Source organism: Talpa occidentalis, unplaced genomic scaffold, assembly GCF_014898055.3.
Source record: "Talpa occidentalis isolate TD23 unplaced genomic scaffold, MPIMG_talOcc4v2.1 talOcc4.4, whole genome shotgun sequence".
NCBI lineage: Eukaryota > Metazoa > Chordata > Mammalia > Eulipotyphla > Talpidae > Talpa > Talpa occidentalis.
The window spans coordinates 105,904,440-105,918,308 of NW_023604295.1; the positions used below are offsets into that span (position 1 = coordinate 105,904,440).

Genomic DNA, 13,869 nt, shown 5'->3' on the forward strand with positions numbered 1-13,869 from the left:
CTCAAACAATACTCAAACATTTAAGGAATTCATTATTCCGAGACATAGACTAAAATATTCCTGAAGGTTATAAAATGTATTAGATAATTGTTTTCAGTTATTTTTGAAAATACACCCCTGGGTGTATTTAGGGGCCACGTAGGCTGTTAGGCTGGGTGGGTATGACCTCATGTCTCTGCATCTTAATTTTTCTTCTGTCAGCACAAAACAGAGAGATGTCGCTGGATTGACACCCCAGCACATTTCACAGTGGCAGCTGAGTATCCTTAAGTCTTTCCACTAATCGAGTGCTTATCATCCAATTGCATAGCCATTACTTCTTATAAAAACAGAGGAGCAGCCCATTTCATTAGCGATGCTCTGTAACAAACCAGTTGCTTGAGAGAGTCTCCAAGTAATGTAACTGTTCCTTCTCTCTCCAGCAACTCCTCTCCTCAGGACTCTAGTGAGTTTAACTTCAGCATCAAAGCACCTCCTGTTCAAAGGCTGTTATTATGTGAGCCTTGCTAAATACAGAAGTTGTTTGTTCTGAATGACAGAAATAAGTATTGACCGGTTTCTCCCCACATGCTTCAGATTCTCTGTGGAGATCGTAATGTGTTCTTTGCACATTCCGCCGCTGGGCTTTCTCCCCCGACAAAGCGAGTATTATGCACACTTATAGGCGTGATACCATATACTTAGCTGTATGGAAATACAAATTTGGCTCCACGCTTTAGTTTTACCTTTCCTAGAACTATAAACAGTAACTTGTCGTGGCTATTGGTAAGCACACGAGTCAAAGCTGTCTGTCTTCTGCAGTTTTCCTCTGGGCTTAGAGTCATATTTTCCCTCTTGGCTATTTAAAACTGCATAGTTTACATTCTTCTTTCTGAGTTGCCCACCAAACCCTCAAAAATCTGACAGTCCGTAATACTTTTTGAGTTCTGGTCAGTTTCTCCAGTGAGTCAAAACCAAATGTAAAAGCCTCGCATTGTGGGATCCTTGGCATAGGAAGAAATTCTACACGGAGTTCTTTTCCTGTTCGGCCTTGCCCTTTCTTGTCCCATTCAGAGAGGTCATTTGTAGAGCTGAAATTTCTGCTTGACAGCATTAAATGCATGACATGGGTTTCCTGCTGTTGCATATACTGCTAGGGCTGGACCTGGTTTGTGGACTCCAGGGAGCCTGGGGCAGGCTGACAAAACCCTCATTGTTTTTTTCCATCCTCCTTAGAAACCTAAAGATGTTATATTCTCCGGGGTCATCAGCAGGAGAATTTATTTTGATTTGGGGCCATTCAGTTTGGCCTCCACTGTGGAGCCATGAAGTTGCTTCCAATAATGTTGAAGCAACATTGTGAATTTTTCACTCATCCAGCACTAACAGATCTTCTTTATCCTAAATACTTTGGATCTTAACTAACAACTTAGAATTCTTATCCTTTGCAAGTCAAATGGGCTCTTGTTTTCCAAAGTCTGCCACAAAGCACTTGATTTGGGTCTTGCTTGTTGCTTTCTGCTTCTGACCCTTCCTCTGCTGCCATTTTGTAAGGAAGCCCATCTGCTCCCTTAAGAATGTAGACCTAGTTCCCATGGGTAACAGTGAAGGAGAGTTCCCAACTGAAGAAATATGGCGGGGTGCACAGGCCCAGAAAATATGGAACAACACCATCCTATGGAACTTTCTGTGATGGTGTAAATGTTTTAGATTAGCATAATCTGGTAACTGGCCATAAATGGCTAGTGAACATTTGAAATGTGGTTAGGACAACTGAGGAGATGAATTTGAAATTTTACTTAAATAGCCACCTCCTTTAGCACAGATCTAGAACCAAAGGGTTTTCCTGTAGAAATGGACAGGTATAAACAAATAAATACAATTTCTTCCCCCATGTTCTTTTTGGAATAGGGCTGTGCCCAAATTCATGAAAAGGATCAAGGTTCCAGACTACAAGGACCGGAATGTGTTTGGAGTCCCTCTGACTGTCAATGTGCAGCGCACAGGTCAGCCCCTGCCCCAGAGCATTCAGCAGGCCATGCGCTACCTTCGCAACCATTGCTTGGATCAGGTGAGAATCTCTGCCTCGGCGTCCCACTGAGTCCTGGTAGCTCAGATGCATGCTTCTTTTTTAGAGTTTGGTAGTGAAAGTATTGCTTCCATTCGACCCTTGATTTTTTTTTTTTTCCCTAAAGGTTGGGCTCTTCCGAAAATCAGGTGTAAAATCCCGAATTCAGGCTCTGCGCCAAATGAATGAAAGCGCCATAGATTGTGTCAACTATGAGGGACAGTCTGCTTATGATGTGGCTGACATGTTGAAGCAGTATTTTCGAGATCTTCCTGAGCCACTAATGACAAACAAACTCTCAGAAACCTTCCTCCAGATCTACCAATGTAAGTATTCTTTGGTCTTAGAATTGTTGGCGGTGGGGGAAAGTGGGACCAGCTGAAATTGTAACCTCCTTAGATGTCATTCTTCTGGACCCACATAATGACCTCTTGAAAACAAATGTTATCAGTTTCTTTCTTACCTCCCTGTGTGTGGAACAGGTTTCTATATACTTCTTGAAAAATAAAAAATAATAATAATAATAATAATTCCTTTGTCACTGTTCTTTAATTACCAAAGCAGTTGTACATTTCTACATTCTGATCCAGGAGCTCATTCTGTAATTGTTTTCTAAAACAGTATTGCCCGGGCCTCCCCGGTGGCGCAGCGGTTGAGCGCTGGGTTGCGAAGCTGCCTGCAGCCTCTGCAGCCGGTTCGATCCCCTGCTGCTCCCCGGCCACCGGAGGAGGGTCCCACATGGTGCGCAGACCTCTCCTGCCGCCCGCTGCTCCCCTCGGCAGTGTCCTTCGGTCCTTCTGCCTGCTCTGCTCCCCGCTCTGGCTCTGGTGGGTTCTCTCACCCTCCCGCGCTTCTGACTGTACCCAGTGCATGTATAAACCAAACAAACAAACAAACAAATAATAAATAAATAAATAAGACATGCCTCTAGAAAATTTAAAAAAAAATTTTAAAAAATAAAAAAAATAAAACAGTATTGCCCACAATGCTCAAAAGAGCAGGTGCCAAGTCTCTCCCTCTGCCTTGTCTATGGGAATCTCAGTTGTTTCACATCTCTTCAGCAAGGACTGTTGTGTTTAAAATTTCACAGGTGTCTTGTGTGTTTTATCTTGATGTAAAAGGAATAAATAATCTTTTTCTGTTATTCATCTCAGCTTCTTCCAGAAATACTGGGGAAAACAATACTCATGCCCTTCTAACTTTTAAGTAAAACTTAAAGCAAACAGTTCTCTGCATTAATGATCAAGATCAGGATTATAGCTTTTACAGCATTGTGTTTTTCTTGGCTGAGTGTGGTATTACAGCAATGTAATTTAACAGCAGCTTGTCTTAGTGCTGAAATTGTCTTTAGAACTGGCGTGGTGGACTTTATTTTATGAGAAATGGAGCTGGTCTGGATTATTTCATTATTTGTTTCATCCTTTCATATTTTATGAAAACACAGGTCACATTTTCCCCACCGAGGTATTTGTTATGCGTTGTAACCATGGAGCTGTTTAATCAGTTTGTCCTATGGAGCTGCATTTGAGTGACTTGATTTTTCCACCACATGCCTTTAAAAGAAAGATTTGTCTAGTAAAGGAGAACTCAAGATTGAATCCAGGGTTTCCTACCTTATTTTATACATTTTTATAATAGCCTCTCAATATGGGTTCTACAACTTAAAGAAATTATTAGTTAAATATACCTGTTTGAATTCACTTACTATTTTAGTTTTCCTTTACAAACCATTTCAAGAATGAGCAGATCAGTTAAAAATCATGAAAGTCACCAGCAGTACCAAAGAGTTTGTAGTCAAGACTAAGAGATCTCAGTTCTTATTCTCTTGCTTGTATCTTACATAAGATTTTTTTCAGTGAAAATAAGCAAATGTAAATGTGTATAATGTTTTCAGTAATTGAGAACAGTAAACTCAATTTCTAAGACATACTTAGCAAAGAAAAAACTTCTGTAAAATGAAGGAGCAGGTATCATCTGGAGTTGAACTCTGAGGTGGATTTAGGCGTATATTGGCATTGTGGGTGTTTAAAATTTTTTAGCTCCTCCACAGGCAGGAAATACTTGAGAGTAGTCACGCTGGTGGCCATCCCTAATTTCTTCCATATTAACCTCAAGTACACTTTCTCCAAGTGCTTGTTCAGTATTGGGCTGAGGTCTTTGATGGTGATATTTGCTTTGGGACATTTCCTTGCAATTTACGTGGAAAATCACTGAGTTGATGGGGAAATGCTGGTATCGTGCAGATGTGCCCAAGGACCAACGCCTTCAGGCCATCAAGGCCGCCATTATGCTCCTGCCTGATGAAAATCGGGAGGTTCTGCAGACACTCCTTTATTTCCTGAGCGATGTCACAGCCGCAGTGAAAGAGAACCAGATGACTCCAACCAACCTGGCCGTGTGCTTAGCGCCTTCCCTCTTCCACCTCAACACTCTGAAGAGAGAGAATTCTTCTCCGAGGTATGGGTCAGATGAGGGGTGCATGTTCCCTTCCTTTCCTTCTACGGTTGGCTTTGTATTTTTGTTCGATTACCTGAATCAAAAAATAAAAGGATTTTGACAGCCCATGCACCCCCTTCTCCACACTGCACCCCACTTTCTTCTCAACCCCAAGTAAGTGACTTCCTGGATGGTCTAGGAACCAGGTATGGAGAGAGATTTGGATTCCTACCTTGCCATGGGAAGTGCTCCCCATTGCCCTCAGTGCACTGTCATCATACTGTGCCAGCAAGCAGCATGCTGTTTACTCACCTAAAAATTGAACGAGGGATACGAGCCCCATTGCATTGGCCTCTGCAGGGTCAGTGGGGCCTAGCTCTTGGCCTGTGCCAGAAATTGAAAGGAAGAAGCTGGGTCTAAAAGAACTAAGGATGGGGCCTCCCCGGTGGCGCAGCGGTTGAGGGCTGGGTTGCGAAGCTGTCCGCAGCCTCTGCAGCCCTGGTTCGATTCCCGGCTGCTACCCGGCCACTGGAGGAGGGTCCCACATGGCGCACAGACCTCTCCTGCCGCCGGCTGCTCTCCTCAACAGTGTACTTCGCTCCCACTGCCTGCTCTGCTCCCCGCTCTGGCTCTGGTGAATTCTCTCACCCTCCCGCGCTTCTGACTGTACCCAGTGCTTGTATAAATAAATAAATATTAAAATAAAATAAAATAAAAGTGTTGTTATTAAAAAAAAAAAAAGAACTAAGGATGATGTGGAACCTCAAAGTTAGGATCTGGCCTACACCAGTTGTTGGCTATGTTTCTCCTTAAATGTATACAAGGCAGGAGTGAGTGTGGTCAGTGAATGTAGAAACTTACAAAGGCTGATACTGGCTCAGCATTCACTCTGTCCCAGGCATAGCCCACCTACCTGTCATTCACTCTCCAGTTTAATCCTCACAACAATCATAAGAGGGGAAGATACTCTCAGTAGCCCTGTTTTACAAATGCGGAATGTGAGGCTGCAGAGAAGGTCATTTGAGTAACTAACTTGCCTGAGTCTGACAGGAAGAAAATGGCAGAGACAATTAGTGTCTCTTACTTACAGGAGTATTTATTTCATGAAAAGTCCTCCCAGTGAAGCTAGTGAGAAAGAAGCCACTGGCATTAACTGCCATTCTCCACTCTCTAATATGTCCAGACTCTTCCTTTTCCAAGTCTCTGTGGAACTTGACAAAAATTTCTTAGCTGGTGGGACTAGTTGTGCTAGTTGAAGTTAGCTTTGTCTCTGAAAGTCATGCAATGCTCAGATATCCTTTTATCTAATTCAAACCATTCACTGGAGTTTTCTAACCTTAATGGGATAGAGAGATCTGATAAGATTAAGATAAAACTTCTAAGAAACAATAGGCTTTTTTTTTTCCTTCCCCTCACCTTAGGAAGGGGATCCTGTTTATTTAAACTGGAAAGAATAGAATAGGGATACTGTTTACCACAACTGCCAGTGCCTCCTACTCAGGTACCCTCAAATCTGCCTTTTTTTCCTCCCCATCACACATATATAGACTTTACAGGCTGCCGTATTTAAATAGAAACCCATTAACTTAATGGCTTTAAATAACCTGAATTTCATTGAAAACAGTCTCTTTCATGTTTTGTTGTACCTTGTTGATAAAACTCTTGAGAAATTCTAGTGACCAAAGTAAAACTCTTTTGAGCCACCTAATGACAAATAGGGTCTAGTGAAATGTTTCTGTCCCTCCTTTGCATTTCCTCGAATAACACATTGATTAAATATATGTAAATATATGAATCTTTCCTCTCCCTTATTGCTTCTGCTTAGGGTAATGCAGAGAAAACAAAGCTTGGGCAAACCAGATCAGAAGGATTTGAATGAAAACCTCGCTGCCACTCAAGGGCTGGCCCACATGATTGCAGAATGCAAGAAGCTTTTCCAGGTAAGAAGTCGGGAAGTCTTGTTATTTGTTAAGGATCATGTGAATAGGGGCAAAAATCTTAAGTGCAATATTTGTTCTTGTCTTACGAAAGACTTTTCCGCAGCTAGAGATTACAGGCACATAGGACATGAGAATGGCTTTTTAATACATATATTATAATGTAAAATCCATTAGAATTAGTATGTTTGATGAAATTACCTACTTTTGTGCCCTTTTACTGAAAAGGCAAAAACAACAAATTATCAGAACTAAAGTCTGTATCTGAGAATCCTGCTTTCATTCATTGTAAGCCCTGTATTTAGTCACGTAGCCTCCTCTTGTAACCTTCAAAAGATTTTACACAAATAAGGTTTTTAGATAGCCTCATGAAGGTGATGTGTGTTTATCCTCATGATACCCTGTGAGGTAGGCAGGACCCCCACTCTGGAAACAGTGATTGGACTGCATGCATCACCTTGAGGATCCTGGGCCACAGGGCTGAGTATAGATAGACTAACCTTTTGTCGCTCACATCCCTCCCAGGTTCCCGAAGAAATGAGCCGATGTCGGAATTCCTATACTGAACAAGAACTGAAGCCCCTCACTCTGGAAGCCTTGGGTCGCCTACATAATGACGAATCAGCGGACTACCAACACTTCCTGCAGGACTGTGTGGACAGCCTGTTTAAAGAAGTCAAAGAGAAGTTTAAAGGCTGGGTCAGCTACTCAACTTCTGAGCAGGCCGAACTGTCCTATAAGAAGGTAACTCTTGGTCAGGCAAAACCAAACTAATGACAAACCCTGGAAATCTAACTGCAGAATTAAGGTTACGGATGGGAGGGAGGAATACAAACGCGAGGGGACACAATGGGCTGTGGTGGTGGGTGTGGTGTGGTGATCCTATACCTTTGAGTCATACACAGTAAATCTGTGTTACCTGACCTAAAAAAAAATAGGTAAGTCTTTTCCCTATTGTCAGCCAGTACTAGGGCTTAGGACTTGGGTTCTCTAGAGACAAACCCCTGTGCCAGCACAACTCTGTGGGGAATTGTCACATTCCTTGTGAACCTGGGCAGCCCCAGGAGTCAGATGCTCCAGGGGAAAGCGAGCAGAAACTGGCCCAGGAGAAATAATACTCATCTAACACTTTTCAAGAGCAATCAAATTATCAGTTGAAATTTTTGGGGTCCACAGAATCACACTAGCATTCCCTGGAATGTTTTAATAATGGTGTTGGGTTTTAGGGTATTTTATGAAATGCTTAAACTTTTCCATAAGTTGGTCAGAATCCCCTGGCACTCTTCTCTACTCACTAGCCCTTGAATGAATTGGGAATGCTTGAGGGAGAAATTAACTTGATAGGACAGAAAGCCCCTTGAGGGCAGAGGTGTCTTATGAGGCTCAGCAAGTTATACCCAGAAAAGGTATCTGCCACCTTGAAAAGAATAAACAAAGAATGGTCATTTAGGTTTTGGGGTGCGGATAAGTGTACTGACTTTATTACGTTGACCCTAGTATGAGTCCCAGGACAACAAATATAACAATTTTGACCCAAGGTGACACCAGCAGTTCTATTTACTTTCTGGCCTGCTGTTAAATATACTGGGATCAGCAGCCTGTTAAGACCATAGGTAATTAATAGCCTCTCAACATATGGCCATGTACCCAGCCCACAGTTTTCCTTCAAAAGCTAGGCGTGTGGGAATTGTGTGAGCACTGAAAAATACATGCTCTTTTCAGGTGAGTGAAGGACCCCCGCTAAGACTTTGGAGGGCTACCATCGAAGTCCCTGCTATGCCTGAGGAAATCTTAAAGCGCCTGTTGAAAGAGCAACACCTCTGGGATGTGGACCTACTGGATTCAAAAGTGATTGAAACCCTGGACAGCCAAACTGAAATTTACCAGTATGTGCTAAACAGCATGGCACCCCACCCTGCTCGGGACTACGTTGTTTTGAGGTGAGAACCCCCAAATTGATTATTGTGTAAGGACAAGTCTCTATGTCACTGAATCTTACAGGGTGGTACAATTATTTAAAGTTGAATATGTGCCTCCAGAGAAGCGTAGAACCCTTCCAAATATGGAAAATATATTGGCATTTATTGCAACAGTGTGTTCATCCCTAAAAGCAGTTTGAACTCTTCTAGAATTGAGCTCGGAGAAAGAAGCACATTCAATTGCATATGCTCATTGGTAGCAGATTTTTGCCTCTTTTAAGAATAGATTTTCTTGTAAGAAACAGCTAGTGAATGCATAAGCCAGGAAATAACATTTTGGTCCCAAGTGAGCTGTGGTTAAGGATGATTTATATGTAACTCATAAATTCTCTGGAGACATTACTGAACGAGGAATTCCCAAAATGTTTGAGGAAATATCACATCGTTAGTCCAAAACTTCTTCAACAGAACAACCCTCATTTGAATGCTTATGTTCTAATACATTTGTGAAATATAGAAATAATTTTCAGTTATACTTCAAATTGGTTTTCTTTCAAAGACTTGACTGTGTGTACCCACTGGAAAAGTGGCTCTGAACGGGGTTATTCATTCAGGAATCCTTGCGTGAGTTCAGAGGCTGCAGGACCACCCATCCTGCCCCTCAGCTGTCTCCCTTAAGAGTGAGGCTCTGTTTTAAATTGAGCTTCCAGGAAATTCCTCCTCCCCCTCTGGTTTTGTCTCTACAGAACATGGAGGACTAACTTACCCAAGGGGGCATGTGCCCTTTTACTCACCTCCGTGGACCACGACCGCGCACCGGTGGTGGGGGTGAGGGTCAACATGCTCCTATCCAGGTATCTGATCGAACCCTGCGGGACAGGGAAGTCCAAACTCACCTACATGTGCAGAGCTGACTTACGGTACGTTCTGATCCTGATTTTTTGATATGGTGAGGGTCGTGAAGCAGTATCTTGTTGCTCGAGCAGTGTGCATAGAATGGCTCTGCCATGGATTTAAAGCCTTAGGAAATAAGAGTTTGAAGTACAAGGGTGGTGGGAATTGTATGGGGACTATAACCAAGATGAAAATGCATACATTGTGCAAAAATGAAAAATGATGTAAAAAATACATAAAATTTAAAAATTTAAAAAAAAAGAGTTTGAAGTAACACGCAGATGTTTCTCATTTTCTATTCAAAAGTGTTAAACGGGACTTGCACTTTTAGTAATTAATTAGGCCTGTACTCTGTGCCATACATCAGTGTGTATTTGTTGTTTCTTTTAAAAGATTTATTTATTTATGTATACAAGAACTGGGGTATAGGCCAGAGATGGCGGGGGGTGAGAGGATTCACCAGAGACAGAGTAGGGAACAAAACAGGCAAACTGAGTGAAATACACTGCTAAGGGGAGCAGCAGGCTAGACAGGATATTTGTACCAGAACATCAGTGAAACACTGCAATACAAACACAAAATGAACGTCTGAAAATTCTTTCCAAAGTGGCTCTCGTGTTAAATCAACTCTCATTTGAAATCTTTACATCTCAGCACTTCTTTAAGTATCTCTGGGATCCCTTTTCATCACATTATGCCAAAGCTTTCCCTGAATAGCTTTATCTGCTCTGCAGCTGATATGTTTGTTGTTCCCAAGGGACTTTTGGTTCCAAGAATAGAGTGGATGTGCCAGGAGATTACCTTGCAATAAAAAGTGTCATCTTTACTTACACATTTTGCTCATAAAGAGATGGAAGTGTATTCAGAACTCCCTTTAGCTTATTTCCCTTTTCAATTTAAATAATTTGTCTGTTTTTCCTTTGTGTTATAGCGGCCACATGCCAGAGTGGTACACGAAATCTTTTGGACATTTGTGTGCAGCTGAGGTTGTCAAGATCCGAGACTCTTTCAGTACTCAGAACACTGAAACCAAAGACACCAAATCTAGGTGATTCCTGAAGCAACGCCACTCTTGCCACCTCAAGAGGATGGATTCTGCAGCAGCAAAACTACAAGGCGGAATCTAGGAATGAACTACAGAGATTTAATACATTTTTTTTAAAGCTGCTTCCTGTTTGTTTAAGGTTTATATTATAGACCTTGACTGGAATTATATAAGACTGTGCAAAAGAAAAATGTATTCTTATTCAAATTGCTTCTGAGAAGCAAAATTCTATAAATACATTACAGAAGATAAATGAAGAGACTCATTCTCTTGAGATATTGGTGTATGTGTACCTATGTCATTTTATTTGCAGTGTGCTGAGGGACTGGTGTATCCACTGGAATAGTTGGTACTCTGACAAGTTTTCTCACTGAGATGAGCAAAGAAAGGTTTGCACAGAGGAGTGTGTGTATGTGTGTTTGTTGCTGGTTGAGTGGCATAGATGGAGAAGTTGGAATGCAGTGGCTGGCACACTGAGACGCCTCCAAGAAGGGTATTGGTGCATCAGGTTCAGTCTAACCTGGAATATCTGACTACCCACAGATCCATCCAGAAAGAGATCCCAACACCATTGCCCATTTATTGTTTTTTCCCAAGTTATGAAGCATATTCCCTCACCACCAACCTCTTCTTTACCTTAAAAATCGTAAATAATACTGGGATGTCCCATTTCGATGCAGTTTGTTGATAGACCTGATTGCAAGTAGTAATGTAGTTTTAACCAGTATAGGTGAAGTCAAGTATGTAGAAAGCGAACACTAAAACATTTGCTCCTGAATCAAACATCAAAACTTTACTTCTCAGAATTCTTTGCATTTTCATGCCTATAACAGTAACTCAATAAGACACAGTATGGGAACATAGGCTACTATGTGTGTCCCAGGAAATCCTTGTAAATTTTAACCCCACCACCACAAAAGTTGTTTGTTGCCAGCATTGTTTCTGAAAGCTTCACGTTTTAATTGGATTTGTCCTTATCAGCAAATAGGTTTCTGGTTTTATGACTATATAAATGTTTTTTCTACATTTCTTTTTCTTTATAAGGATGTCCTTGGAATATATTTTAATGGCAATGAAAATAGTAATCACAATTATGAAGAAAGAAAGGAAGGGAAAACACTAGCACAATTTTTTGGAAGGGTGGTCTTTATACAGGTTTTACTGTAAATGGTAAAGATTGACTCAAGAGACAGTATTAGCGAATTTATTTTGTATGGATCAAAAGTGAGTAATGTATGAATGAGACTTGTAAGAAGGATTTTTATTTTGTTATAATTTAGTTACCATTGTCAGTGTTATTTCAAAGGTTCTTTGAAGAATGGGGGGGGACAGATCAGAGTTTTAAAATTTGAGTATTTTGGATATCAGTGTTCATGAAAATATACTTGTATATTCAATTTAAATGGCTTTCAGATTTGTAAAATTGTATGTTGTAGATACCATTCTATTAAGAAACATGTACACATGTCCACTGTGCTTTCAAACCTAGATAAAGCATGATAAAGATTATTATTTAAAATATACTTGTATTTATACCTCAGATATTCTTTTGGGTTTTGTACCTCAAGGCTTTTTTTTTTTCCTAATGTAAATACACTTTACGTGGATACAGTCTAAGTGAGAGAAAAAAATAAGAATAAAAGAAGAGGTTTATAACTTGCTCTTATATCTGTATAGAATATAATCAATAAGTGCACTACAAAATGGTTCAAGTAAGGGAAAAGCCTAACCTGTTTTAATTTGTATGGCATCTCACTCCATCCTTAACCCACAAATTGCAAAACATATCATTCTAGCATCAACTAAAATAGAAATTTGCTGAAGGAAGAATCAGACTGCCAGTCATTCCAAGGCCCAACTGCGACTGAGCCGTTCACTAACAAACAGGAAACCCTGGTGAAGGTTCAGGAAGCATGGAGAGTCTAAACAAAGGTCGTGAGGAAACAGTGCTGAGAAAATTACAAGAAAAAGCAGCAGCAGCAGAAAGATGCTCTTAAGCAAAGCTAAGTTCATTGATTAATTCCACAAAAGGTCTCCTTCCCACTGTTTAGCTTTCCTATTGAAAGGATTCCTTACATATTTGACAATAGGAGAATTCAAAGGATATGAACATTTTCAAGAACTCTGCTTAAGCTATCTAAAGTGATATTGCCACAACTTACTAAATTGTAACTAATTGCCTAGATTGTAAGCTCTTTGAGGGCAGGGTCTTCTACACATCTTTATAATCCCCCTACAGCAGCTTTCGGTGTTTTGTACTTGTAGGCACCTAATAAATTTATTATTTGTTAAATGGAACTGATTGAATTAATTCTGTTATTTCAGGGAATCTAGAATACCATCTGTCTTAAGCCTTCCTTTGACTCATCATGGCCCATTTGTGATTGCAGAAACTGGAGATTGTTAAATCTAATGGAATCTTGAAGTCTAAACTGGAAAAGATGACATAGACATTCTGAGTCGATGCTAATTGTAAAGTGAAGAGTTCCCTGTGATGGAATGTTAATCAGTCTCTTTTCACTCTGGCCATAGAAAAGGGCTAAACCCCAAACTCAAGATTTTTAAAAAGACACAGACCAAAAAAGCCTTTTGACTTACTTCTGCCTCCAGATCTAATCTGCTCAGAGGTATATAAAAGAAAGATCAAATTGTCTTTGGCCTGAAATACTTGATACTTTAGTTGTTTGAACCGTTCTGAAGTCGTGAGTTACTAGTAGGGCCCTCCGGATGGAGCAGACACAGAACCTTTGGTAGACTTAGATTGCTTTTGTCACAGGATCCATTTACTTATTCAACAAGTGTAATCAGGGCCTCCCCCGGTGGCGCAGCGGTTGAGCGCTGGGCTGCGAGGCTGCCCACAGCCTCTGCAGCGCCGGTTCGTTCCCCAGCTGCTGGCAAGGGTCCCACAGAAAAAACAAAAACAAAAACAAGTGTAATCCATTGTTAAGCACCTACTACATGCCTCTGACTGTCCAGTGCTAAAGACATAGCTGTGAGCAAGACTGATACTGTCCTGTCCTCACAGAATTATAATCTACTTTCCTTGAGGTTAAGTTAGAAATAATAGCATGTAGTGAACTTTAAGCAGGTTCCTATGAACTCTAGGGTTAACTAAGATCTTAACAAAACTCGAGATAATCATTAGACTTAAAGCCTCCTGCCTACCAATTTACAGGTTTTTTTTTTAATTTTATAATTTTTACATCGTTCATTTTTAAATAATATTTTCTTCCCCCCACCCCCTCAGGTATAGTCCCCATAGAGTTTCCTTCACCAATGCACCCGTGCACCTTCATCTCAGTCCCTTGTGCTCCTCCCTCCCTCCCTTTGATCCCTCTCCCTCCTCCTCCCCTGCAGGATGGCTCTGAGTTTTAATTGTCTGTTTTAGCTTTGTTGTGTTTTGTACTGTTACTATTTTTTTACACTGATGTCTTATTTGGTTTCCCTATATTCCTGCTATAAGTGAAACCATCCGACACTTTTCTTTTTCCTTCTGACTTATTTCACTGAGCATAATTCCTTCTAGCTCCATCCACACTGCTGTGAATGGCATGAGTTTATCTTTTTTGATTGTTGAATAATGTTCCATTG

At 40.9% G+C, this 13,869-nt stretch overlaps 1 protein-coding gene across 6 annotated transcripts in view; it reads left to right on the forward strand.

The window, feature by feature from the left end:
* The window catches only part of DLC1 (DLC1 Rho GTPase activating protein), a 365,361-nt gene extending 352,475 nt beyond the window's left edge, over nucleotides 1-12,886 (forward strand). For 3 of the 6 annotated variants that reach the window (XM_054700826.1, XM_054700827.1, XM_054700825.1), the window contains exons 11-18: nucleotides 1,891-2,050; nucleotides 2,175-2,373; nucleotides 4,291-4,504; nucleotides 6,309-6,423; nucleotides 6,946-7,164; nucleotides 8,143-8,360; nucleotides 9,086-9,259; nucleotides 10,165-12,886. In XM_054700826.1, the coding sequence (XP_054556801.1) occupies nucleotides 1,891-2,050; nucleotides 2,175-2,373; nucleotides 4,291-4,504; nucleotides 6,309-6,423; nucleotides 6,946-7,164; nucleotides 8,143-8,360; nucleotides 9,086-9,259; nucleotides 10,165-10,285 (1,420 nt within the window). In that variant the 3' untranslated portion in view covers nucleotides 10,286-12,886. The remainder of the gene's footprint in view (nucleotides 1-1,890; nucleotides 2,051-2,174; nucleotides 2,374-4,290; nucleotides 4,505-6,308; nucleotides 6,424-6,945; nucleotides 7,165-8,142; nucleotides 8,361-9,085; nucleotides 9,260-10,164) is intronic. The other 3 variants (XM_037525980.2, XM_037525981.2, XM_054700829.1) reach the window with 2 other exon arrangements.
* Nucleotides 12,887-13,869: the final 983 nt, after the last annotated feature.